The 26,091-nt window shown below is 39.9% G+C and overlaps 1 protein-coding gene across 2 annotated transcripts; it reads left to right on the forward strand.

Annotated features, from left to right (window-relative positions):
• Nucleotides 1-214: 214 nt before the first annotated feature.
• Nucleotides 215-25,443, forward strand: svopl (SVOP-like). 2 transcript variants are annotated; one of them, XM_038301482.1, is made up of 16 exons: nt 215-367; nt 4,012-4,124; nt 7,217-7,308; nt 7,382-7,480; nt 12,136-12,207; nt 12,284-12,408; nt 12,489-12,552; nt 12,620-12,745; nt 12,844-12,972; nt 14,758-14,831; nt 17,634-17,830; nt 17,976-18,087; nt 20,228-20,309; nt 24,956-25,045; nt 25,123-25,236; nt 25,330-25,443. In XM_038301482.1, the coding sequence occupies exons 2-16, from the start codon at nt 4,013-4,015 to the stop codon at nt 25,339-25,341; spliced, it is 1,500 nt and encodes a 499-aa protein (XP_038157410.1). In that variant the 5' UTR covers nt 215-367; nt 4,012; the 3' UTR covers nt 25,342-25,443. The 2 variants fall into 2 exon arrangements, with proteins under 2 accessions (XP_038157410.1, XP_038157411.1); XM_038301483.1 differs by having other exon boundaries at nt 7,220-7,308.
• Nucleotides 25,444-26,091: the final 648 nt, after the last annotated feature.

A 26,091-nucleotide genomic window follows, 5' to 3' on the forward strand; every position in this document is an offset into this window, starting at 1 on the left:
GACATTTAAATATGATTTCACTGCGACTTTAATTCAGTTTTTTTTTTCGTTGTCATGGGAACCAGATGCAGGCTGGGTTTACAGGATTAACTCTGGGCGGGTTGGGCTTCTTTTCTTTCCCAACCTGTTTACTGGGTGTTCCGGTTCTATTTGCGTTACTGATCCCCCCCCCCCCTGCAGGCTTTGGGCGGAACCCGGGCTCCTCCCAGCCGAAAGCGCAGCTCTCTGCAGCCGCAGGCTCTACCGATACTTCCTGATGCACCTGAGCAGGTGAGAGGAGGAGCAGCAGAGCGTCTCTACTGTCTGACTGCGGCGGCCTGTGGCATGAAAACACAGCGAATGATCAGGGTTAAGGTCCAGCATCAGGGTGAGTCACTTCTTCCTTTTAAATCACTCCTGGTTTGTTTTTTAAAGCGATTCAAGAGGTGGCGGAGATAGTTCATCGGAAAGCTCTTCCACTGACGTCATCACGTTAAAACCAGAATAGAGACGGAACACCTGAGGCTGCAGGCTAACTTTGGTCTCAACTCAACAGTAGGCCTAAACACCTGCTTAATGTTAATTAATATTCGTTTAAGTAACGAGATTTGATTTCTGGTGCTTTTAGAGTTTAAATATGAAGAAAAAATAAACGTGTTTGTAAAATTGCTGAAATTTAAGATCAGTTTTTGTTGTTAAAATCATCCTATCTGAGCTGCAAGGCGAGGCTTTGTAAAGTTAAATCATTTTTGTGCTGAAACGTTAAAAATCAAAGACCACTTTTCAAAATATTACATGAAAAATGAAATCCAATATTCATTCAAACGAACTGTGATATATGAATATAAAAAATGTTCCATACAAGAAAGCCATTATTTTATGGAGTGATTTTTGTTCCATTATTTCTTTAAATAGAAATAAGAAAAAAAAATAAATAAAAAAAATGCAATCCAGAAACTTAACTTGGAAAAACATTTTAATAAAAAAAAAAAGTTTTGAGAGAAATTTTAATTTCAAGTTTCTTTTTTATTTATTTTTTTTATATTTTATTTTTTCGACATATTTATATTTTATTCTTTAACATAATTTATATTTGCATTTTTTTTATTTATGTTTTAAAGTTTGGGTTTTACAAATTGCTTTATTTTTAAATGTAATTTCACATCCTATTGGTCTGCATTAGCAACATTTTTATTGGTCAGCGTTTGGATTGGGCTTTACCTGATGAGAATGTGGGAATGTAAAATACAATTTGAAAATATCGTAATCAGAAAATCCAATCAGAAAAATAAATATATCGGCAAAAATATTATATAAATTGAAAATATAAAATCTGTACACAACATTTCATTTTATTTTATTTAAACTAAACTACTTTTTTGGCACAAAAAAAAATGTTATATGAAGAGAAAGGTGCAAGCTCCAGCTAAAATAAGTAAATCATTTGTGCCACTTAAACAAATGTAGCAGTTAACTTTGGCCAAAAAAAAAAACCATATATATATATATATATATCAGTGGCGGCTGGTGAAAATATTTTTGGTGGGGCTGATATAGCCTAGTGTATGTCTCCAACTAATCCGGAATAAGAATTCAAATAAACAATTGGACAATACATACAATTTAACAGTAATGATTTAATTTACTATATAATAACTAACAGTGATGATTTGGGTCACTGTGACGGGGTTCTTTGGCCTCCAAGAATCCAGGCTCAGTCAGGTTACCGGTGTTGGTGATTTATTGAGCTCAAAAACTCAAAACAGGGTGCAAAAGGAACTAAACATGTACAAGATACTCTGGGCCTCAGCCTCCCTCCAGTTACAAGCAATGTAACAAAGAAACAGAAAACAAAAATGGCCGCTCTTCTTCCCACAGCCCTCATAAATAGTTTAAGCCCCTACCCTCAGGCTCTCTTATTTCTGATTTCTTCTAATTAATCAGTTTTGTCCATATATTACCTCCACAAACAATTGATGTACAAAAACAAATAATTTTTACAACTTAATTCTTTTACACAGATTCATTGACTTATTCAATTACACCAAACTGGGTTTGAACCCAGCAAAGACGCAGCCAGACTGAAGATGACAAGTCCCCGTAGCATAAACACGTACACCCCCCCCCCCCCCACACACACACACACACACACACACACGGCTAACCCCACTGAAATATTAAGTGTGCACCCTCAATACGCCAGCAGGTAACCAGGAACAGCTTGTGTGTTTTAAGTTCATGGAGCTACTGGTCTCAGCGCGAGTGTATTGGTCCTCACAAACACAGTATAACAGGAATGTGTGTGTGGCGCGCAAAGTTAGAGAGGTTGTTTTAAGCGACGAGGTGGATTCGTCACAGTCACAATAACCATGACATGAAATGTTCATATCCTACAACAGGGATGTTCTTCTGGCAAACGGGTAGATAAATAAGGATCTCACCAAATTTGGTGGAAGCTGCATCTCGTTCGTTACATTCGCCATCTTCCCTCTAACTGTCTGCACCTGCGCTTGGGTTCAGAAGCCTGTTAAAGCGCAGTATTTTCGGCGCCCCAAGACCATAAAGTTCCGAGACGCTGATTGGCCATTAAATTCACCTAGCAATAGTACATCATTGACAGATTCTTTGCAAATGTGGGTCAGTCTGATCACAGCCCCCAGAACAGAGACGGTAGGAGTCTGTCTGTGGAAATCCACAAATTAATGACAGTAGATAGGGAAATGTAGTTTATATAATTTGTTTTGCTTATATGTACACAGTCTAGAGAGTAAAACTGACATTTATGAGTTAATTTCTAAAAATATATTTTACGTTTCTCTCTTCTTATCAGGGAGGGCGGTGCCCCAGCGCCCCCTATGGGCCGGCCGCCACTGAGATATATATATATATATATATATATATATATATATATATATATATATATATATATATATATATATATATATATATATATATTTCTAAAAACTTGGTTAGAAAACAAGATGGCGGAGACAGATTATCCTGCTGGATTATGGGAAATAAATCAGGTCCTTTTTAAATGAAACCCCTGAAGCTACAAATTAGCATGGATCAGTGCATCCAGTGTGGACAATGTTAACTTCTTATTTTAAAGGTTTTTTTTTTCAACAAATATGAGTTCAAATTTTATTAACACCCTTTGATGGATTTTTTAATGTGTTCTTACATTTTATGTGATCTGAAATTATATAAAACATTTTGACATAACATTGGGCTGACAGTCTCCAGTGGATGCGACAACCAGATTATCGATTGTTGCATCCCTTGAACGCTTTAGATTTTTTTATTATACATAAATTGTTTTATTAATAAGACTTTAAGCTTCGCATTGATATAAAAAAAATAAAAAAATGTTTAAATGTGACACCCATCAAAAAGACATTTTTATTTTAGGTTTTTGAATTTAAATAGAAAAAGATAAATGGAGGTAAATCATTCTAAAAAAAACACAAAAAAGAATACAGTTGGAGGTCATTGTAAATCATGACAAATTAACTCAAATTGAGTGGAGACTTAATCTTATAATGGATGATACTTGTTTGATGTCAGTTTTAGGATTTCACCCTTAGAGCATAAAATATAAAACATTTTTCCTTTTCTCTGGTTGCTTGGTGCTGGGGGTCACGGCCAATTTAACAACTGGATAAAAACCCCATAAAAAAAAAAAATTGAAGAAAACGTAAAGTTGGCATAATTAAAAATTTTAAGGTAAAAAATTCTGTAAAATGTTGAGTTTGCATTAAAATTCTGAGAAGATCCTTTCAATCTCTATGGCAATATTTGTGACACAGGTTTTCACAGGCTGGACTGGCATATGACCCAGACCTCTGACCCAGATTATATTAGTTGTGGATTGGTTCAACTGGAAGTAATCTATGGTACGGTCCTCGGGGTTTTTTTTTCTCTTCAGTCAAGGAATGGAAGTTTTGTTGTTGTTTTTGCTTGTTTTGTTTTGTTTTCTACAATGTTGGGGAACACCCAATCGTTTACCGAGAGAAATCCTTCTGATTTTAGGATGACGGACTGTTCAAGAACTCAGCTGGTGAGCGCCATCCATTTACAGGAGGTGGAACTGCAGGTAAAAGCTGCAGACAACCAGCAGGGAAACGGTAGCAGTAACAACAATGGTGAGTTAGAGGAACATGGGTCTGGCTCATCTTTAAAAGGTCTCACTTTTCTTTCATAGTCAGATTTTTTTCTTTAAAAATGAAAATAAATAATTGATAAAAAAATAGCAAGATATATGAAGAAAATATTTTGGATGAAATATAATTATTAATGTTAATAGAGAGGAGGAGACTGAAGAGGTAGAACGCAGCATCTAAGAGTAGATAAGAAGTTCCTAGAGATTCCCATGAAGGTCACATCCTGAATGAGTGAAAAAACAAGAAGGAAACATAAAAAGCTGCAAGTTCATTTTATTTTCTTTTTCATTGTGGTGAGCCATCCTTCTACACAAATGTTTGTTTTTTTCGCACCCACAAGTTTCCATCAACTAGATTAACTGACCACTTAAACAGCTCACCAGGTTAATTACAGTCTTTAGAAATACTTTCATTCTTTGTGATATAGACATGTGGACAAAGCTGTTGGTTCCTTCTTTTAAAGGAAAAACGCAAAAATAAATAATAAATCTATGAAAATAAAAAAATGAAAGTCAGATATTTACAGTATTTAAAAAAAAAAAATTTTTATGAATGAAACCGGTGTGGATTAAAATTATGTTTTTTCCATATAAAAATGTCTCCATAGGGACATGTTGAATCAAGGTGTGTCCACTAATTAGCATCACACGCCTCTACAATCTGTAATTAGTCATTGGGTCGACATAAAGGGCTGCAGGTAGGCACCCTGCTGTTTGGTGACATGGTGTATACCGCACTCAACATGGACCAGAGGAAGCAAAGGAAAGTCGTCTCAGGAGATTAGAAAGGAAATTATAGAGCAGCTTGTTAAGGTTTAAGCCTATCAGACCATCTCCAAGCAGCTGGTGTTTCTGTGACTAAAACTATTCAGAAAACTAAGATCCATGGACTGCAGCCAACCTCCCTGCAGCTACAGGAGGAAAACTGATGACCGTAAAACTTCTATAGAGACTAAAGATTAACTTGAAGCTCAACATCAGTGTCAGATCACAGCATTTATCGCTGTTTACGCCGAAGTGGACTTAATGGGAGGCGAGGAACCATTGATGGAAGCATATCCTGAAAAGGCCAGACTTGAATTTAGCAAACTACATGTTGACAAGAAACTAACCTCCTGGGAGAACGTCCTCTGGACAGAGGAGACAAACTGAGATTTTAGCTAAGAAACATCTGCTCTATGTTCGCAGACAGAGAGAGGAAAGAAAACTGTCTCTACTGTGAAACATGGAGGAGGCTCTGTTATGCTCTGGGCTGCTGAGTGTCTGGATCTCTGCAGGGTATCAGGGATTGTAGAGAGAAATGTGCTGCAGTGTCAGAAAGCTTGGTCTCAGTCGCAGGTCGTGGGTCTTCAACAGGATAATGAGCCAAAACACACAGATAGAAACAGCCAAGAACGGCTGAGAGAAAAACATTGGACTGTTCTGAATTCAATTCAATTCAGTTTATTTCTATTGCGCCAAATTCACAACACATGTCATCTCAAGGCACTTTACAGTTCACCAGATCATACAGTCAAATTGATACAAATTTTCTATCTAAGGAAAACCAGTTGATTGCATCGACTCATTGACTCAAATGCAATCCCTCACACTAAGCATGCTTGTAGCGACAGTGGAGAGGAAAAACTCCATTTTAACAGGAAGAAACCTCCAGCAGAACCAGGCTCAGTGTGAGCGGCCATCTGCTGAGGCCGACTGGGGTTCAAGGAGACAGAAGCAGAGAGAAAAAAGCAGCTGTAAAGCGTCCAGGAAGCCAGCTCCCATGTCAGAGGATGAAGAGAGCACATCCACCCAGTCACGGTCAGAGAAACAGGACCACACTGGTAAACAGGCCGATCTCCAACATCTATAAACAAGGGTGTCGATGGCAGCAGCACAGCTGCTGTTTCTCTCCAGGATGGAGTCACAGCCAAACAGGAACAGACGAGGCAAAGCTACTCTGAGGAAAAGTACAGAGAGCAGAACGTTAGAGATTGGAATAACAGATTCTACAGAGTGGGAAAATAGAGATAGAATGAAACAGAATGATGAAATGGGGGTCCCTATGTCCTCCAGAAGTCTAAGCCTATAGCAGCATAACTATAGAGATAGCTCAGGATAACCTGAGCCACTCTAACTATAAGCTTTATCTAAAAGGAAAGTTTTAAGCCTAGCCTTAAAAGTAGACAGGGTGTCTGCCTCACGGACTAAAACTGGTAAATGGTTCCACAGGAGAGGAGCCTGATAACTAAAAGATCTGCCTCCCATTCTACTTTTAGAAATTCTAGGAACCACTAGTAAACCTGCAGATTGAGAGCGAAGTGCTCTGTTAGGAACATAAGGAACAATCAGATCTCTGATATCAGATGGAGCTTGGCCATTTAAGGCTTTATATGTGAGATTGAGGATTTTAAATTCTATTCTGGATTTAACAGGAAGCCAATGAAGAGAAGCCAGGAGAGGAGAGATGTGATCTCTCTTTTTCATTTTCATCAGAACTCTGGCTGCAGCATTTTGGATCAGCTGAAGGCTTTTAACTACAGTTTGTGGACTTCCTGATAGTAAAGAATTACAATAGTCCCGCCTTGAAGTAACAAATGCATGGACTAGTTTCTCAGCATCACCCTGGACAGGATATTTCTAATTTTTGCAATATTCCTCAGATGAAAGAAGGAAATTCTAGAAACTGCTTTGATATGGGATTTAAATGACAGGTCCTGATAAAAAATAAAACTGAAATCAGTTTAATCCCATCCAAATGAAGTGACTGACCAATCAGCTTCTTTTTCAGAGACTCTGGTCCAAAGACTAAAACTTCTGTTTTGTCTGCATTCAGAAGGAGAAAGTTAAGAGTCATCCAGGTTTTTATGTCTTCAGACATGCCTGTAATCTATGTAATGGGTTAGCTTCATCTGGATTTATAGACAGATATAGCTGGGTATAATCAGCATAACAGTGGAAATTAATCCCATGCTGTCTAATAATTACACACATACACCATTTAGAACATTGTCATCACAAGCTTTAAAGGTGCATTTCATAAAAATCCTCCTGAAGTTTGATCTGACTCTCAGAATGTTGACTGTTCTGCTCCAGCAGATGAGAAGTTCACCGTGGAGCAGGCTGTGGAGACCATCGGCTTCGGACGCTTTCACGTCCTGCTGTTTGTCATCATGGGCAGTGCCAATGTGAGTCCAGATCTGCGTCACAGCAGCTGCTCTGCGGTGACGGTGTGACATCACTGACACTGTTTGTGTGCAGATCGTGGAGGCGATGGAGATCATGCTGTTAGCTGTGGTTTCTCCAGAGATTCGGTGCGAATGGCGTCTGGAGGACTGGCAGGTTGCTCTCGTCTCCACCGTGAGTTTCTGTCACACAAGCTGAACCAATGTGCAAAAAAAGGCACAATTCTTCACATCTCATATTTCTTTCTTTTTCTTAAGCAGGGCAACTTTATTTATATTCAAGTTTCAGTTACAAGTCAGTTAGAGTGAATTTTTTAAAGAAAAAACTAAACGGGAAACGCATCGAGAAAAGTACAATGCATTAGGATAATCTAAAACTCAATGAACATGAGCGAATAAAATAGAAATTAATAATCAAAATTAGGAAAATTATAACAAAATGAAAGGAAGTTAGACTATAAACCAATAATTATGGCTGCAACTAATGATTACTTTCCAAATCGATCAATATATTGATTATTTTTTGATAATTTGATTAATAATCTGCTGGAATATAAACAATTTCTTCCCTTGTTCAATAATTTTATATGTGTACGGACCATTTGTTTATGGGGGGTAAACTTTTCCAAATAATTACCTTTTAGCTCATATTGTTGCACATTTTACTGTTCGTTTCATTTTACTGTTTATTTAATGTTTGATCAATTCTGAGCCTCTTTTAAGTCAGGATAGAGTATTTTACCAGACCACAGCCACGTTTGTCCGTAGGTTCTTAGTCCCAGTTACCCGTATTTTCACGACCATAAGGCGCACCGTACTAAAAGGCGCAGTCTCAGTTATGTGTCCCATTTCTGTATTTAACACACACATAAGGCGCACCGGACTATAGGGCGCGTTTTTTATATACAGGTACATGTCCTCTACTACCTTTAAATACCTCTACTGCGTATTTAAAAATACAGCGGGGGCAAAACTGAGTATGACTGTGCTTTATTCATGTATTTATTACAAAGTATTAATCAAACCTGGGAGCTGACCGTGAGACAGACACATTGCAGATGACAGAGCGCTGTGATTACTCCTAAATTAACTTAAAATCCTGAAACCTGCCGACGGAATATGTTCGCTTTTATTACCGGTATCCTGGTGCCTGCAGTTTAAATTATTTAGATGAAAAACACCTGCCAGCCGCCGTGGTGAACCTGGAGGAGACCCGGCCCAGAGGCTGCTGTTGAATTAAGTTTTCAGGTAGAAAAATAGAGCGGGAGCAAAACTGAGTATGATTGTGCTTTATTCATGTATTTATTACAAAGTATTAATCAAACCCATCAAAGTCATCATCCTCTGTTTCTGAATTAAACAGCTGCGCTAAATCAGACATGCCAATTTCCCCTTCTTCGCTGTCAGTCACTTTCCCTGCAGCGCGGCTCCTCAGAAATAATGCTGGCTTTTGCGAAAGCTTGAACAACAGAGCCAGCAGACACATTAGTCCAAGCATCTACAATCCATCCTCAAACGGTGGCGTAACTTGCCCGGCGCTGCCTTCCACTTATCCTGAAACTGTGGTCTCCGTCGGTCATCCATCGCTCCCACGCCGCTCGCAGCCTTACTTTGAACGGCCGGTTCACACCGATGTCGCGCGGTGGAAGTTCCTTTGTCAGACCCCCGAGATAACGGCGAGCACAGCGGTTTTTTTTTTCACCATGTTTTTCACATCAGCTGTGAGATGGGCACGCATGGAGTCACATATTAAAAGCGATGGTGATGCGTGGAAAAAACCACCTGGTCTCCTCACATACACCTGCCTCAGCCACGCTTTCATCATCTCCTCATCCATCCAGCCTTTTTCATTTGCCTTAATATCATATGTCATCAGAGCGCTGTGTCTGTCTCGCTGTCAGCTCCCAGATCAGCTTCTCTGATTCGTTGATGCGGCGCTTCCAGCAGCAAAACTTCAAATTTTCCATCTCGAGCAGCAGCAGCGCGCCAGATGCTTAAACGCTCCCGACGTGCTGCGCCTGCTGCTCAAAACGCGCTGCGGGACCTTTTGCTGCACCTATACGCTCGTCAACCGTTGACTTTGCATGTAAACTCGCTGCTTCTGCTGCACCTGCTGCGTCCGGTTCACACTGATGTCGAGCGGTTGAATAACAGCGAGCACAGCCTTAATTTGTTTCCCCATGTTTTTCACATCAGCTGTGAGATGGGCACGCATGGAGTCAGATTAACAGCGATGGTGATGAGTGGAAAAAAACCCACCTGGTCTCCTTACATTCAGCCACTCTTTCATCATCTCCTCAATGAGGTGGTCTCAAAAGTCGCAGTTGCAACACACATAGGGCGCACCGCACCAAAGGGCGCACCGCACATTTTGAGGGAAAAAAAAGACGTTTATGTGCGCCTTATAGTCGTGAAAATACGGTACTAGAAAACAAGAACGTTTTTGTCTGTTTTGGGGGCTTAAGTTTTGTACACTAGTTAAAAAGCTGAAAATTGCACATGGCCCCTAAGTTTTAGAGCTTTTTAAATTGTTAATTTTCAATTTTTCCCTGGATTGCTGCACACTTTCACTCAACGTTGATGTTTTAAGGGTCGACACGCTTCATACCTGACGCCTCTGGACTATTTATGCGCTGCAGGTTTCAGCATCAAACTGCTCACTCCTTTATGAATAAAGGAAGCTACTATCCTGCAGCCTGATCATCTCCGAAGCTTAGCTCCTGAATGCTGCTGAGAGAATTCAGCCATTTTATCCAGCTCTGTTGGAACTCATCTGAACTGTGTAGATCTGGATGACTGGAGCTAGAAGCAGGCTGGGAATGAGCCATGCCTTTATTGGCATCAGGAATAAACCAGTAAAGCATAAAGGACAGATTAAATATGTGAAATGATTAACAAACCCTAAACCTAGATAGGCAGGCCAATAAACAAGGTCACACCAAAACTAAAAATTAACCAAACCTCCAATGGACCCCCTTTACGGATAGATTAGGGAAGTTTAGACACTAGTTAGGCTAAACTAGTGGTTCTCTAACCTTTTCTCTCTAAGTTACACCTTCGCCTTATGTTGAATCTTTTAGCCCTGAGGGTCTTAGGAGCAAATTCCACCTGAAATTAGTTATTTGAATTAAAGCAAGTACAGCTCCCAAACTAGACAGAAAGGCATTGGGGAATATTTTTCAGGTGGAAACACTATTTTAAATGCCACCAAGTCTGAGTTATAGGTGATTAAACAAAGGAAAAAAAAGATGAATATTTAGCACCGCCAATTTTTGTTCTCCAAAATAAACTCTGCAAAACACCATGCATACATGAAAACAGAAACTCCAGACTTTATAGATCCACATCTTGACTATAACTCAGGCAAGTTTGGACTGAATAAGTTGAAGCATGTTCTTTCCACAAAGCTTTTAGGGCAAACGTCATTTTTTCCACTCATAAAAGAATATCTGGTCAGACAAATATGCTGATTTCGAACTGAATAGAAAATAAGAATAACTGAGGAAACTTATGTAACGCATGCCGGTTACAGCACCTGAAATGGTCGCACAATTACCTCCGACCCCTCCTAGGAAAGGAAATGTCTGAGCCTTTAGTTTCCAATGATGGCGATTAGGGGGCGGGGCTGAAAATGAATTCCTGCTGTTGCATTAATCCCTCTAAGACACAGCCCTTCCTCATTCACATAATGAGGCAGAAATGCAGACAGAAATGTAAAAACGACTGGCAGAAATAAATAGCATTGAAGAAATAAAGAGGGTAAAAATAAATACAAAGTAAGAATAAAACAGAAAAAAATATTATATCATGCACATAAATAAATACTTGAAAAAATAAGTAAGAAATAAAGTTGAAGATTATAACGGACAATACATAAATAAGGTAATTATTACAAATGCAAATAAATAAAGAGGCTAATAAAAAAGAGATATATACATTTATGTCTCACTGTATGATTTAATTTCACCTACATTTATTTGTTAATTGTATTTTTAGGGGTAATTAATTCTATGCTTATTAATTTATTGAGAATTTATTTATTTATGGATTTATTTTTAAATTAGCAGAGTTGGCCCTCCATACACAGCAGCAGATTCATGCAGTTGTATTCACTGATTTGTACGGAAGAGGATTAGGGCCATAAAAAAAGTTAACTGATTTTTAAATTTTATTTCAGTTTAGTATGGGGAAGAAGTCAGAATTCTGACTTTTTTCTCAGAATTCTGACTGAATTTTGACAATAAAAAAGTCAGAATTCTGAGAAAAAATTCAGAATTCTGTTAAACAAAATAAAAATAAAATTCAAAAATCAGTTAACTTTTTTGTTTTTCAGTGGCCCTAATCCTCTTCTGTAGATTTGTATTTGTGTTGAGGACAAAAAAAAAACATTTTTTTGAAGATTTTAATACATGTGTTTGAATTTCTTTTGCACTATTTGTTTTTTAATTCATGTGCATCTCACAGAACACAATTTGTGTACTTGTACTCAAGTACTTTTTAGAGGTGTAACTTTTTTTGTATTTTGTCAGATTAAAAAAAGTCTACAATTACAAAACACCAATTTTACAATGCACAAATAGCTTTGCAACAATAGTTCTGAACCATTTGAAGCAAAACTGAGAATGTTAGAAGTTTTTGACGAGCAACTAGTAGAACAGAATTTGTGTCCTTGTACTTAAAATTTGATCAGGTTTAAAAAAAATATTTGTACTTGCAAATTTTTTTTCATTCTACAAATACAAAACTCCAAATTCACACTTACAATGCACAAATAGTTTTAAAACAAAAGAACCTTCATATCGGATCCTCCTTACTGGATTTTCCTTTCAGATGGTGTTTGTTGGCTTCATGGTTTGTGGAGTCTTGGCCGGTTATGTTGCTGACAGATATGGACGCTGGAAGGTAGGAAACGGCAGATTAAAGCTGCAGGATCCTTCCTTTTTTCCATGTACTGTTTTTTTGGGTTTTTTTTTCCCAGGTGGTGTTTGGAGGTTACGTGTGGAGCTCGTATTTCTCTCTGCTGACATCGTTTGCCCCGACGTACGGCTGGTTTATCTTCCTGCGCAGCATGGTGGGCTGCGGCGTGGCGGGGGTGTCACAGGGGTCAGCTCACACCTAGCAGCAGTATGCCGAAAGGTCTGCGCTCTGATTGGCTGAACATCCATGCTTTGTTTGGCGTTTAGGTTTGTGCTGAAGACAGAGTTCATCCCTGCCAAGTACCGGGCCTACCTGCTGCCTCTGGGTTCTGTAAGTCCTAAAGTCCAGTTTTATCTAAAATAAAAACAGAAAAAAAATAGAAGTCTTTCTTTTTCAGATTTTCTGGATGACCGGCTCCATACTGATCATCCTCCTCGGGATGCTGGTGGTTCCCACTATGGGCTGGAGGTGGATGATCCGGCTCTCCATCACTCCCAGCATCATCCTCATCTTCCTCTTTAAGGTGCAGAATCTGCTTCATGTCTGTGTAGCCGGTGTTTGTGTATTTGTAGGAGAGAAAACACAATGCTGCTGCTGGAACTGATGCTTCCTTTATCACAGTTTATTCCTGAGTCAGCTCGGTACAATGTGTCGGCTGGAAACGTTGATGCTGCCGTTAAAACGCTGCAGCGGATCGCCAGAATGAACCGAGCTTCTCTTCCTCCTGGACGGCTGGTGGAGCCTGCTCTGGTACATCTTTACTTTATTCTAGTGTTTCTCTTCAACCTTACATTGATATAAAATTTTAGTCTGTGTTTGATGGCGGATCTTTGTTCCTATTCTGCTTTGGAAGTGCGCTTACTGATCCATGGCTGGATCTGGTTCAGGGTAAACAAATATACTTTTATGCAAATCTAAATATATTGTTATTGCAACAAAACCAAACATGACAATTATAGATAATATTCTAGAGAAATATCTATAAAGTTAGTGTCACTGATAAATTACCAGAAGTACTCTTATGCATACTTCCACTTTAGATAAGTGTGTTTGATTTTCATGGAGGAAAATAAACTGACAGATTTGATGTGAGACTGAAATGAGGAATCAGATAAAGTAGATTGGAGGATAGCGCAGAGCTAGAACTATAAGAGCTGCTAGAATAAGGCGTGTTTTTACTGTTTTCTACGGCGGAGTATTAGATTTCTTTTTTTAAATACGAGAATAGAGTCATAACATTATGAGAATAAAGTTGCATTTTATGATAACTCTGTTTAAAAACAAAAACTGTCCTGTCTGGTGATGTGGCAATAAGAATAATTGTCTTGATGCCAAAAAAGAGCCCAACAGATTTTACTTTCCCAATTGGAGCAGTACGGCTATCGCCATAGTGTTCCCCGTGATTTATGAATGTAAATAACTTTATTATAATTCATGCAGGGAGTATTACAGATTATATGGACACTGCAATGTAAGTAGAACAGGAACGGAAAAAAGGAGAAGAGATGAAAGAAAGAGGAGGCAGAAGGGAGACAATGATAAAACGTCTTCAGTCTGCCTTATCACCGAAAAAGAGATGTAAAAAGAACAGAACAACCAACGGATATAGTACAAGGGGTACAATAAAGTAACACCTTGATACTATCGCTGAAGTATAAGTAATACTATTTAATCTGACATGTATACTGTGGTAGCTGAAGATAAGAATATGGGCTTTCTGTATGGAAGTGAATCTCTGAGTACCTGGAGCCAAGCACCTGTAGTTGTATGTGAGAGTGCACTTGTGCCTGTAAAGTTTATCCAAGGGAAAAATGCTCAATAGTGGTTGTGAAGAGACAAAGACCCGCCCCTCCAGAGCACCGAGGCAAGCCCTGGAGGACCCAGAGCCCAGACACCCAAAGGGATCCCCAGAGCAAAGATGCCCAGGAAGGGCCAACCCAGGAAATCCGCCCCCCCACCTAGAGAAGAGGAGAGACGGCCCTGAGGAAAACCCCCAGCCGCCGCAACGCCGGAGCCCCCAGAAGCCGCGGGCACTTCTTTTAAGGGTTATGACAACTCTTAAAAGAAGTCTTTCCCAAAAAGTGGAAAGTTCACAAATAAGGAAATATGAGGTTGCTGTTGGGTGATGCTGGTCGAGGCTCCAAGCTCTCTTTCTGAAACGGATTGTGGTATGATAACTTTATTCTCGTCATTTTTCAACTTTATTCTCATATTTTTTCAACTTTACTCATAATGTTATGATTTTATCCTCGTAATATGACCACTTTATTCAGGTAATAATATGATTTTATAATGTAAGAATATTCTCATAATTATATGACTTTTAGGGATGCACAGTGCGGCAGAGGTTAGCACTGCTGCCTTGCAAAAAGGTTCCGGGTTTGATGCCCAGCCCAGGGTTTTTCTAAATGGAGTTTGCATCCAGTAAAAACAGTCCAAATGAACTGTGTTCTTTGCAGCGGCTGCCCAGTGTGGATCATTTTAAGCAGGCACCAGAACTTATTAATGCCAGTTTTCTGTTTCTCTCTATTCCAGAAGGAACGTGGCAGCTGGAGGATTCTGCTCAGCTCAGCTTATAGGAGGACATCTCTGCTGCTCTGGTACTCATGGTAATGACCTAATAGTATAATATCATTATTTGGTTATATGTTATTAGCCGCGGGGTATCACCAACTGAACCAAGAGAAAATAAAATCGTCTACTTAAAAATAGAATTTTATTTTCTACTTAAAATAAAATCGATCCTTGTCATTTATTTGTTTGATGGTTCAGGATCTCTGCTGTTAAAATCATATATCCACCTTTTTATTTCCATATATTGCAGCTCTTATCCAAATTATCCATCCCCCACATGGATGATTTATGAATCATATGCAGAAAATTAACTTAAAGTTACATATTTAAATTGACATTTTTTCAGTTTATATGCCATTAACTCACTCATTTTTATTTTAAACGATTGCGTCCTGTTGGCAAAGTATTTGACTTTTTTTTATATTCTAAGCTTTTTTTTTTTTGCTAAATTTTTTACTAAATGTAGCCTTTCTGTGTATATTTACCATAACCAATGTTGTGCCAGATCTTAATTAAAAAGAATGAGATCAAAGTTCAGTTCACACAGATGAAAATGAGCTAGCTCACATTCATAGTTTAATTTTTCAATAAATGAACTAAGTTCAGGCATGGACTGGTAATCAGGCGTACCGGGCATTTGCCCGGTGGGCCGACATGTATATTAATAATATGTATTATTATTATTGTTATTATTATATATCGGCCACGTTATATTTGCATAATGCATGAAGAAAAATAAAATCAGCAGCGCAAGAGTCTGTTCCGATCATCTCTCTCTCTCTCTCTCTCTCTCTCTCTCTCTCTCTCTCTCTCTCTCTCTCTCTCTCTCTCTCTCTCTCTCTCTCTCTCTCTCTCTCTCTCTCTCTCTCTCTCTCTCTCTCTCGTTGCTGTGCTGTGGTGGAGTTTACATTTTACAGTGTTAACAAATTAAGATTTTGGAAGTATTTTAAGTGTCCACTCTCACTAATTTCCATTAACCTGGCCTCAAGGTATTGCACAGTTGGTATACACATTCAGTACATACAGTACACATTTGTCCCAGTCCACCCCTGACTAAGTTCATAAACCTATAAATGAACTAGTCCAAGTTCATTCGGTAAATTAAGCCACAATCCTACAATAGAACCTCATATGAACGTCGTTCACTGAATAAATTCATAATTTCAGTGAACAGATCGGTTTTGAATAAATGATGAGAGCGACGTTCACCGTGAGAATAAAGAGCGACACAGACGGCTCACGTTCGGCTCATAATGACACTTTCCGTTGGATAACGTCAGGTTTTACAGCAAACAGCATGACAGACCAGCATGTCTACTGCTAGTCCTATTCTGCATGACTCAGACTCATCCGCTGGTATTTCTGATGCCAGTTTTGCAGAGCTCTTGGCAGAGTTTTATGAACTAACAGAGGAAGATTTGGACAGAAACAAAAAATCAAGTTTTTCTGCAAACTGTGCCGACCGGGACTTAAAGTCATATTTAAATGTCAAATCATTCTGGCCTAAACATGTATATAAATGTGCTCTTTATCAAACGATAATGTCCCAAAATTTAAAACATTTCTACAGAAAAAAGAAAATCCTGCATTAAAATCGGTGTTGTTTTTTTCCGTTATCTTATGCAGGCCAGTTAGTTATACGTCAGCCTGAAAACCTAAATTCGGCCAATCATATCAACGTCATCTTTCAATCAATTATTTTCGGTCATAGCATCTTGATTCATATGTCGCAGCTAAGATACGCAACGGTTGAAATAGGAATAATTTCCTTTCCCATTGAGTTCTGTCCCAGTGTTCACGGGGATGGACGGCTGTGTCTTCAGCAGGCGTAGAGCTAACAGAACTGGCAGCGTTGCGAGGCAAGGGCTCAAACATGTACGGCTGGAAGCCTTCTACACCAAACCAAGCTTCTGCCGCCCTGGCGTCCTCTTCCACAACATCTTCGTCCCACTTTCCTCTTCTAAATAAAAAATGGATGACGGAGGAGACTCATCCACGACCTCCGACACTAAACTCTCCTCCTCTTGCATGTTTCCTCTGTCCATAGCGTTCCTTGACTAGCACTAAGATGCTAACTGGTTAGCAAGATGCTTCCGACAAACCGGCCACAACCAAAGTGCTTGCGAACCTACCGCCACAACAACCCCGCCCTCTTGATAAACGACCAATCACATTCGCTTTATTCACTCATGTAAAGTAGGGCACCACTCTGGAGAATTCAGAAATGCAACGGTTGGAACAGCCGCTTCCCTACGACTTTAAGAAATAAGTCCGTACGTCAGCCAACTGCACTTCAAAACACATGTAATTAAGGCGTCCCAGCTATCTTGGGAAAAATCTGCTACTGAATGAGGGACGTACGAAATCACTCGATTCGTACTAATCGTGCTACTGGTGTTGGCAATGCTTTAATGCTCTGTTCTCCAAGCTGTTGGTTTAATTTAGTAGCTGCGTCAGTGAAGCTTTCTGGTAGTTCAGCGGTACTGCAGGTAGATGGCGCCACATCTGTTTGCCAGCTCATTTTGCCTGGTGCTGAGGTTCTATTTAGGCTCAAGGCATGAAGCTTTAACAGACATGCAGTTCATGTGAGATGACTAATGCGACATATCATGTTAGTAATCCCCTGCATGGATAGTTTGTAAGTTATATAGAAAAATGAACTTAAAACATTCCTTGTGTTTAACCTTACCAGGTAGAGATGGTCAGCACCATCCCCAAAGACGTGTCCTTATTCTCCTCCTAAAAAGTTGATCAAAGTTCTCCTTTGTTAAAAGGTTTTGTGTATTTTCTACCAGGACTATTGTGATCCATCAGGTCTCATTCTGTTTCGTCTGCAGGTTTGTGGCGTCCTTCGCCTACTATGGCTCCGTGCTGAGCAGCTCGGAGCTGCTGGAGAAGAACCTGTTGTGTGTGATAAATGCTGACAAAGAGCATCAGGTCAAACACCGGCATGAGAACGGACTCTGTTACTGCATCCCCTTTGGAAACAACGACTATCACACGCTTCTCATCAGCTCCCTGGGAGAGGTTGCATGTGAGTCCAGGAACAGGAGTGTGAAAGTTTTCAGAACTATTTTGGTTTCACATGTTTTCAGCTAAACAGTGAGATGAAACCAAATTCTAACAGAGATATTCTTTTAGCCGGTTTGTGATTCTGTGTTTCTTCTCCTTCCTGCCAGTGGTTCCAATAAACATTATTCTGCTCAATGTGTTTGGGCGGAAGATAAGCCTTTCTGTGCTCCAGCTGCTGACGGCTGTTCTGTTCATGATGGTCAATATCTGCACCACGATGTAAGGCCTGCACTGAAACTCCTCTTCTACAGTTTGATTGGTTCATTATGTGATTCATTAGATCCCAAAGGCCTGACTGAAAACCAGGTTTGTCCACCAGAGGGCGCAGGAGTAATAATCCATGCTATGGTTATGTATAAGCTGTGTGAACAAAGAAAAAGTCCTGCTGGGTTGTTATTTATTTTTGGGTTTTACACTTTGTTTTAGCTCAGTTTGATATCTTGGTGTTCCTGAAGCTAGAGTTGCTGAGGCGTTCAGATGCAAGTTCATGGATGCTGAATAATTTTTATTTATACTAGCTATTCTTAAATTATTATGCTATTCTTAAAGTACAAACCACATCATAAAACGAAAATAGAAATACAATAAGTATAGTACGTTAATGCTATCTGATTGTGTTTTTTCCAATGAAGAGGTTTTATTCTGAGTTTTAACCTTTTTTTTCCACTCAATCAAAATATTTCTTATCTTGATGCTGTGTCGCTGTTTGCGTTTTGATTGGAAGGTGAATTTTCTTTCTCCTTGATGTTGTTATTGGAGCCTCGCTGAACGATTCACCAGTAGAGCTGCTGTAAATCTGTTAATTCGATTAATATGAGTTGGTCTCTGACCACACCAAGCTGTGGCGTTACCACGAGGCATTACGGAACGGCCGGTGTTCTGTTTGATCAACATAGCCGTATTCAATACGAAAGCGTAAGACGTCAGATTTGCATATGCATAACCTGACTAAAGGGATACAAGCTTGATGAGCTGATTTAAAGTGATTTTTTTGCGTACAAAAATAAAGGCGTAAACTAAAGGCATAAACATTATTCTCGAAATTTTAAGATTTTATTCTCGTAATATTAGGACTTCTCTCGTAATTTTACAACTTTATTCTCGTAATGTTACAACTTTATCTCCTAATGTTACGACTTTATTCTCGTAAGTTAACAACTTTATTCTCGTAATGTTACGACTTTATTCTCACAATGTTACGACTTTATTCTCGTAATTTAAAGGCTTTGTTCTCGTAATGTTACGACCTTATTCTCGTAATGTTACAACTTTATTCTCGTAATGTTATGACTTTTTTTCTCATAATTTTAAGACAATTCTCATAAGTTTACGACTTTATTCTCGTAATTGTACGACTTTATTCTCGTAATTGTACGACTTTATTCTCGTAATGTTATGACCTTATTCTCGTAATGTTATTTTATTCTCATAAGATTACGACTTTATTCTCGCAATTTTACAACTTTATTCTCATAATGTTACGACTTTATTCTCGAAATGTTACGACTTTATTCTCGTAATTTTACGACTTTATTCTCGTAATGTTATGACTTTATTCTTGAAATAGAAGAAAATATCTAGCCTGGCCCTAACACTCCGTCGTACTGCTGAACTTCACTACAGGTCTATTTTATTTTTGCCCTTTTTTTTTTTTTTTTTTTTTTTACCCGAAAAGCATAATTTCTTAGTGATATTTTTGGTTTTATAGCCGCTTAATGGGGATAGATATCAAGTTTTAAACATCCTCTATATTCTTTTATTCTATATATTAAACATCGTGCTAATATCTGCATAAACATATTACAGTTAATGAATATCTTAAATTGTCCAGCTCAATACACAGAATCGTTTATTCAGTCCTTTTATTCAAATAGCTTCTATTAAACATTTTATGTTTCATAACTGAACTGGATTTAACATTCCAAAAATGGAAAAGTCATCCACATTTATCAAGACTTAAGATCATAAAAAAGTAGCTGAATTATTACTTTGCATAGGAACTTTGACCATTCAGTAACTGAGTTCCTAACCTGAGTACTTTTTGGGAAAAGGAACTAATCACATCTTCTTCACTGAGCTTCACAGAGTTCCTAAAACCATGGAAAAACCTCAGTCCAACATAAACTGTTAATGCTCCTCTGGGGTTTTCACACCTGGATTAAAATCATTCTCAACCAATTATTGCTGAGGAGCTTTAAATGGAAACCTTCAGAGGGGCCCCTGGTGGTTCCAGTGCTCCTGCAGGGATCAGGGTCATGAGATGTTACTGTACTGCTTGATTAAAATCTGACAGGAAGCATGGCAGCTGCAGCTTTTGATCAAAGTTTTTTATCTAACCAGAACCTTTGTCTTACTTCAGGTTTGGATTCACGGTTCTCCTCTTTCTGCTCCGGTCTCTGGTCTCCATGAATTTTAATGTGGTTTACATTTACACAGCTGAGGTAAGTCATGTCTTAGAAGGCTTTAATGTAAAGACTTGCAGTCTTACTGAAACATTAAGGTCTTCAAGAAAGAGTACTGCAAACACACAAAGGACCATATTTTTGTTTTGTTTTTGTGAATAAATCTTTCCCCTGCTCCCGTTTGGTCAGCCAGGTGCCTTAGAGGCATGCTATAGGAGCCACAGTGTTACTTAAAAATTAAATAACAAAAGCTTTTGTTTTTCTATAGCAGAGGTTCCCAAACATTTCAGCCTCTGACTCCAGAAATAACACAACAGGGACTGGCAACCCTAAAAATGCATATTTAAATAATTATTTTAGTTATAAGTTATAAAAAATATGTTTTTAACTATTCAAAGCGACATCTATTTAATCCATTGTGTATTAAATAATTTAAAGGGGTGTGTGTGTGTGTGTGTATGTATGTATGTATGTATGTATATATATATATATATATATATATATATATACACTCACCGGTCACTTTATTAGGTACACCTGTCCAACTGCTCGTTAACACTTAATTTCTAAGCAGCCAATCACATGGCGGCAACTCAGTGCATTTAGGCATGTAGACATGGTCAAGACAATCTCCTGCAGTTCAAACCGAGCATCAGTATGGGGAAGAAAGGTGATTTGAGTGACTTTAAACATGGCATGATTGTTGGTGCCAGAAGGGCTGGTCTGAGTATTTCAGAAACTGCTGATCCACTGGGATTTTCACGCACAACCATCTCTAGGGTTTACAGAGAATGGTCCGAAAAAGAAAAAACATCTAGTGAGCGGCAGTTCTGTGGGCGGAAATGCCTTGTTGATGCCAGAGGTCAGAGGAGAATGGCCAGACTGGTTCGAGCTGATAGAAGGGCAACAGTGACTCAAATAACCACCCGTTACAACCAAGGTGGGCAGAAGAGCATCTCTGAACGCACAGTACGTCGAACTTTGAGGCAGATGGGCTACAGCAGCAGAAGACCACACCGGGTGCCACTCCTTTCAGCTAAGAACAGGAAACTGAGGCTACAATTTGCACAAGCTCATCGAAATTGGTCAATAGAAGATTGGAAAGACGTTGCCTGGTCTGATGAGTCTCGATTTCTGCTGCGACATTCGGATGGTAGGGTCAGAATTTGGCGTCTACAACATGAAAGCATGGATCCATCCTGCCTTGTATCAACGGTTCAGGGTGGTGGTGGTGGTGTCATGGTGTGGGGAATATTTTCTTGGCACTCTTTGGGCCCCTTGGTACCAATTGAGCATCGTTGCAACGCCACAGCCTACCTGAGTATTGTTGCTGACCATGTCCATCCCTTTATGACCACAATGTACCCAACTTCTGATAGCTACTTTCAGTAGGATAATGTGCCATGTCATAAAGCTGGAATCATCTCAGACTGGTTTCTTGAACATGACAATGAGTTCACTGTACTCAAATGGCCTCCACAGTCACCAGATCTCAATCCAACAGAGCATCTTTGGGATGTGGGGGAACGGGAGATTCGCATCATGGATGTGCAGCCGACAAATCTGCGGCAACTATGTGATGCCATCATGTCAATATGGACCAAACTCCCTGAGGAATGCTTCCAGCACCTTGTTGAATCTTTGCCACGAAGAATTGAGGCAGTTCTGAAGGCAAAAGGGGGTCCAACCCGTTACTAGCATGGGGTACCTAATAAAGTGGCCGGTGAGTGTATATATATATATATATATATATATATACACAAACAAATAACAAAGGAACACTTTGTAATCGGAGTATAGCATCATGTTAATTAAACTTCTGGGATATTGATTTGGTCAGGTAAGTAGCAGAGGGGGTTGTTAATCAGTTTCAGCTGCTTTGGTGTTAATGACATTAACACCAGGTGCACTACAGGGGCAACAACGAGACCATCAAAACAGGTGGAGGCCACTGACATTTTTTCCCCTCCTCATCTTTTCTGACTCTTTTTCAACAGTTTTGCGTTTGGCTAGGGTCACTGTTTCTACTGTTAGCATGAGGCGCTACCTTGACCCTACAGAGGTTGCACAGGCAGTCCAACTCCTCCAGAAGGTTTGCTGTGTCTCCCAGCACAATCTCAAGAGCATGGAGGAGATTCTAGGAGACAGGCAGTTACTCCAGGAGAGCTGGACAGGGCCGTAGAAGGTCTACAACCCATCAGCAGGACCGGTATCTGCTCCTTTGTGCAAGGAGGAGCAGGAGGAGCACTGCCAGAGCCCTACAAAATGACCTCCAGCAGGCCACTGGTGTGAATGTCTCTGACCAAACAATCAGAAACAGACTTCACGAGGGTGGCCTGAGGACCGACGTCCTCTAGTGGGCCCTTTGCTCACTCCCCGGCACCGTGGAGCTCGATTGGCTTTTGCCAGCATAACAACGGAATTGGCAAGTCCGCCACTGGCGCCCTGTGCTTTTCAGAGGAGAGCAGGTTCACCCTGAGCATGTGACAGATGTGAAAGGGTCTGGAGAAGCTGTGGAGAACATTATGCTGCCTGTAACATCGTTCAGCATGACCGGTTTGGTGGTGGGTCAGTGATGGTCTGGGGAGGCATATCCATGGAGGGGCGCAGAGATCTATACAGGCTAGACAACGGCACCCTGACTGGCATTAGGTATCGGAATGAAATCCTTGCACCCATTGTCAGATCCTATGCTGGTGCAGTGGGTCCTGGGTTCCTCCTGGTGCACAACAATGCCCGGCCTCATGTGGCGGAAGTATGATGCCACTGATTGGCCCCCATGCTCGCCTGACCTAAATCCAATAGAACACCTCTAGGACATTATGTTTTGATCCATCGGACGCCGCCAGGTTCCAACTCATACTGCTCCGGAGCTCAGTGATGCCCTGGTCCAGATCTAGGAGGAGATACCCCAGGACGCCATCCATTGTCTCATTAGGAGCATGCCCCGACGTTGTCAGGCATGCATATACATATGTGGGGGGTATACAAATTACTGAATACCATTTTGAGTTGCTGCAATGAAATTTCAGCACAATGGACTAGCCTGCCGCATCATTTTTTCACTGTAATTTTTGGGGTGTCTTTGAATTCAGCCCTCTGTAGGTTGATCATTTTCATTTCCATCAAATGATATGGCATCCTGTTGTTACTAACGCATCACCCAGTCCATATCAGTAGAAATAAACAGCAGGATTTTTTCCCCATTGAGATCTGAGCAGTGCATATATACATACACTCACCGGCCACTTTATTAGGTAGCCCATGCTAGTAACGGGTTGGACCCCCTTTTGCCTTCAGAACTGCCTCAATTCTTCGTGGCATAGATTCAACAAGGTGCTGGAAGCATTCCTCAGGGAGTTTGGTCCATATTGACATGATGGCATCACACAGTTGCTGCAGATTTGTCGGCTGCACATCCATGATGCGAATCTCCCGTTCCACCACATCCCAAAGATGCTCTATTGGATTGAGATCTGGTGACTGTGGAGGCCATTTAAGTACAGTGAACTCATTGTCATGTTCAAGAAACCAGTCTGAGATGATTCCAGCTTTATGACATGACACATTATCCTGCTGAAAGTAGCCATCAGAAGTTGGGTACATTTTGGTCATAAAGGGATGGACATGGTCAGCAACAATACTCGGGTAGGCTGTGGCGTTGCAACGATGCTCAATTGGTAGCAAGGGGCCCAAAGAGTGCCAAGAAAATATTCCCCACACCATGACACCACCACCACCAGCCTGAACCGTTGATACAAGGCAGGATGGATCCATGCTTTCATGTTGTAGACACCAAATTCTGACCCTACCATCCGAATGTCGCAGCAGAAATCGAGACTCATCAGACCAGGCAACGTTTTTCCAATCTTCTATTGTCCAATTTCAATGAGCTTGTGCAAATTGTAGCCTCAGTTTCCTGTTCTTAGCTGAAAGGAGTGGCACCCGGTGTGGTCTTCTGCTGCTGTAGCCCATCTGCCTCAAAATTCGACGTACTGTGCATTCAGAGATGCTCTTCTGCCCACCTTGGTTGTAACGGGTGGTTATTTGAGTCACTGTTGCCCTTCTATCAGCTCGAACCAGTCTGGCCATTCTCCTCTGACCTCTGGCATCAACAAGGCATTTCCGCCCACAGAACTGCCGCTCACTGGATGTTTTTTCTTTTTCGGACCATTCTCTGTAAACCCCAGAGATGGTTGTGTGTGAAAATCCCAGTAGATCAGCAGTTTACTCAGACCAGCCCTTCTGGCACCAACAATCATGCCACGTTCAAAGTCACTCAAATCACCTTTCTTCCCCATACTGATGCTCGGTTTGAACTGCAGGAGATTGTCTTGACCATGTCTACATGCCTAAATGCACTGAGTTGCCGCCATGTGATTGGCTGCTTAGAAATTAAGTGTTAACGAGCAGTTGGACAGGTGTACCTAATAAAGTGGCCGGTGAGTGTATATGTATGTGTATATGTATAAGTGTATATGTGTATATATAAATAGGAAATTTACAGACATTTATTGTCTTACATTTAGAAATCTGCTCACACATGCATATATTTCTATAGAGGGTAATCTTTCCCTATATGGACACTGCTCTCCATGGTTATCTCCACACACACCCTGATCTTTTTGGTACTTTAATGACGCTTTGCTGTATTAAGGGTTAATTGGACTGTTTTTTCATCCCAGGTTTACCCTACAGTGGCGAGGTCTCTTGGGATGGGTTTCTGCACGTCATTCAGTCGGATCGGAGGGATGATCGCACCATTTATCGCACAGGTTTGTCCAATGTGCAGCTGAAAAACTGTGTTTTCAGATTGCAGTGGCTGTGCCTCATTGGTCTGTGTGTACTTCAGGTGCTCATGTCTCAGTCTGTGATTCAAGCTCTCACTCCGTTTGCTGTTGCCTGCGTCATCTGCGCTCTGGGAAACTTGCTGTTACCGATAGAAACCAGAGGACGGGCCTTGCTGGTGAGAAAATCAGTCCTTTTTTTTTTTTTTTTTACATATATTTTTACATTATCTTGTTTGACTAAAAAGGATGTCAATGTCTTTCTTTTTCAGCAAAACTCCTGATGATTTCTCTGAACATGTTACGTGAAGCAGTTTTTCTATATTTGCAATCATAAATGTGTTTCATTTGGCAGTTTCAATGTTTCTGGTCCAGACAGTCTCTGCAGTTTTTGGAGGTTTTGTTAAACAAGCAAACAGGTTTATGTTTTTAAATGAAGTTCAGACAATGATTATGGTTTACATATGGCGGTTGCTGTAAAATCTCTTCCTCTGTTTTACTTTGAATTGTACCTGCTGCAACAAATCTATATTTATTTCGGTCTCCTTTGATGTAAATACTCTAAATAAAGGTGATTGTTCTAGGTGGAAAGGTGCTGTGGACATTCTTTAGATGAAAGATTAGGATGTTTTTTTTTTTATTAATTAATTAAAATTATGGAAGAAAAATCAGTGGTGCATTTCATTTAACCTGTTGTCAGAAACAGGTCCTGTTTGTAATTGTCAACTGTTTCTTTATGTTGTTTTTATTTTTGTTTACAAGTTTTATCTCATTAGAAATGTTAAGAAAAATATTTAGTCCTTTTTTTTTTTTTTTTTATCAGCCTGACTTGAAAACTGGTCTTCAGTGGGATTTTCCATCAGATGACTTCCAAAGAGCACTTAGATACATTTTGCATGTATTTATTTTAGGTTTTGCTCCTTAAAGTTTCTTTTTGTTTTGTTGTTTGTCTTAACAGGGGGACTCTAGAATCCTCTATTATCAGCAGATCAATGCAATGTAAATGCTCGACAGACATTACTGCGAAGATCAAA

This window comes from Cyprinodon tularosa, unplaced genomic scaffold (assembly GCF_016077235.1).
Source record: "Cyprinodon tularosa strain WSP-4 unplaced genomic scaffold, ASM1607723v1 ctg469, whole genome shotgun sequence".
Lineage (NCBI taxonomy): Eukaryota > Metazoa > Chordata > Actinopteri > Cyprinodontiformes > Cyprinodontidae > Cyprinodon > Cyprinodon tularosa.

What these genes read in the sequence shown, in the direction of transcription:
- svopl (XM_038301482.1), top strand. Translation starts at nt 4,013, where the DNA reads ATGACGGACTGTTCAAGAACTCAGCTGGTGAGCGCCATCCATTTACAG. An exon ending in CGGTAGCAGTAACAACAATG is followed by an intron (nt 4,125 to 7,216) that starts GTGAGTTAGAGG and finishes GTTCTGCTCCAG; the next exon opens with CAGATGAGAAGTTCACCGTG. An exon ending in ACCTGCTGCCTCTGGGTTCT is followed by an intron (nt 12,553 to 12,619) that starts GTAAGTCCTAAA and finishes TTTCTTTTTCAG; the next exon opens with ATTTTCTGGATGACCGGCTC.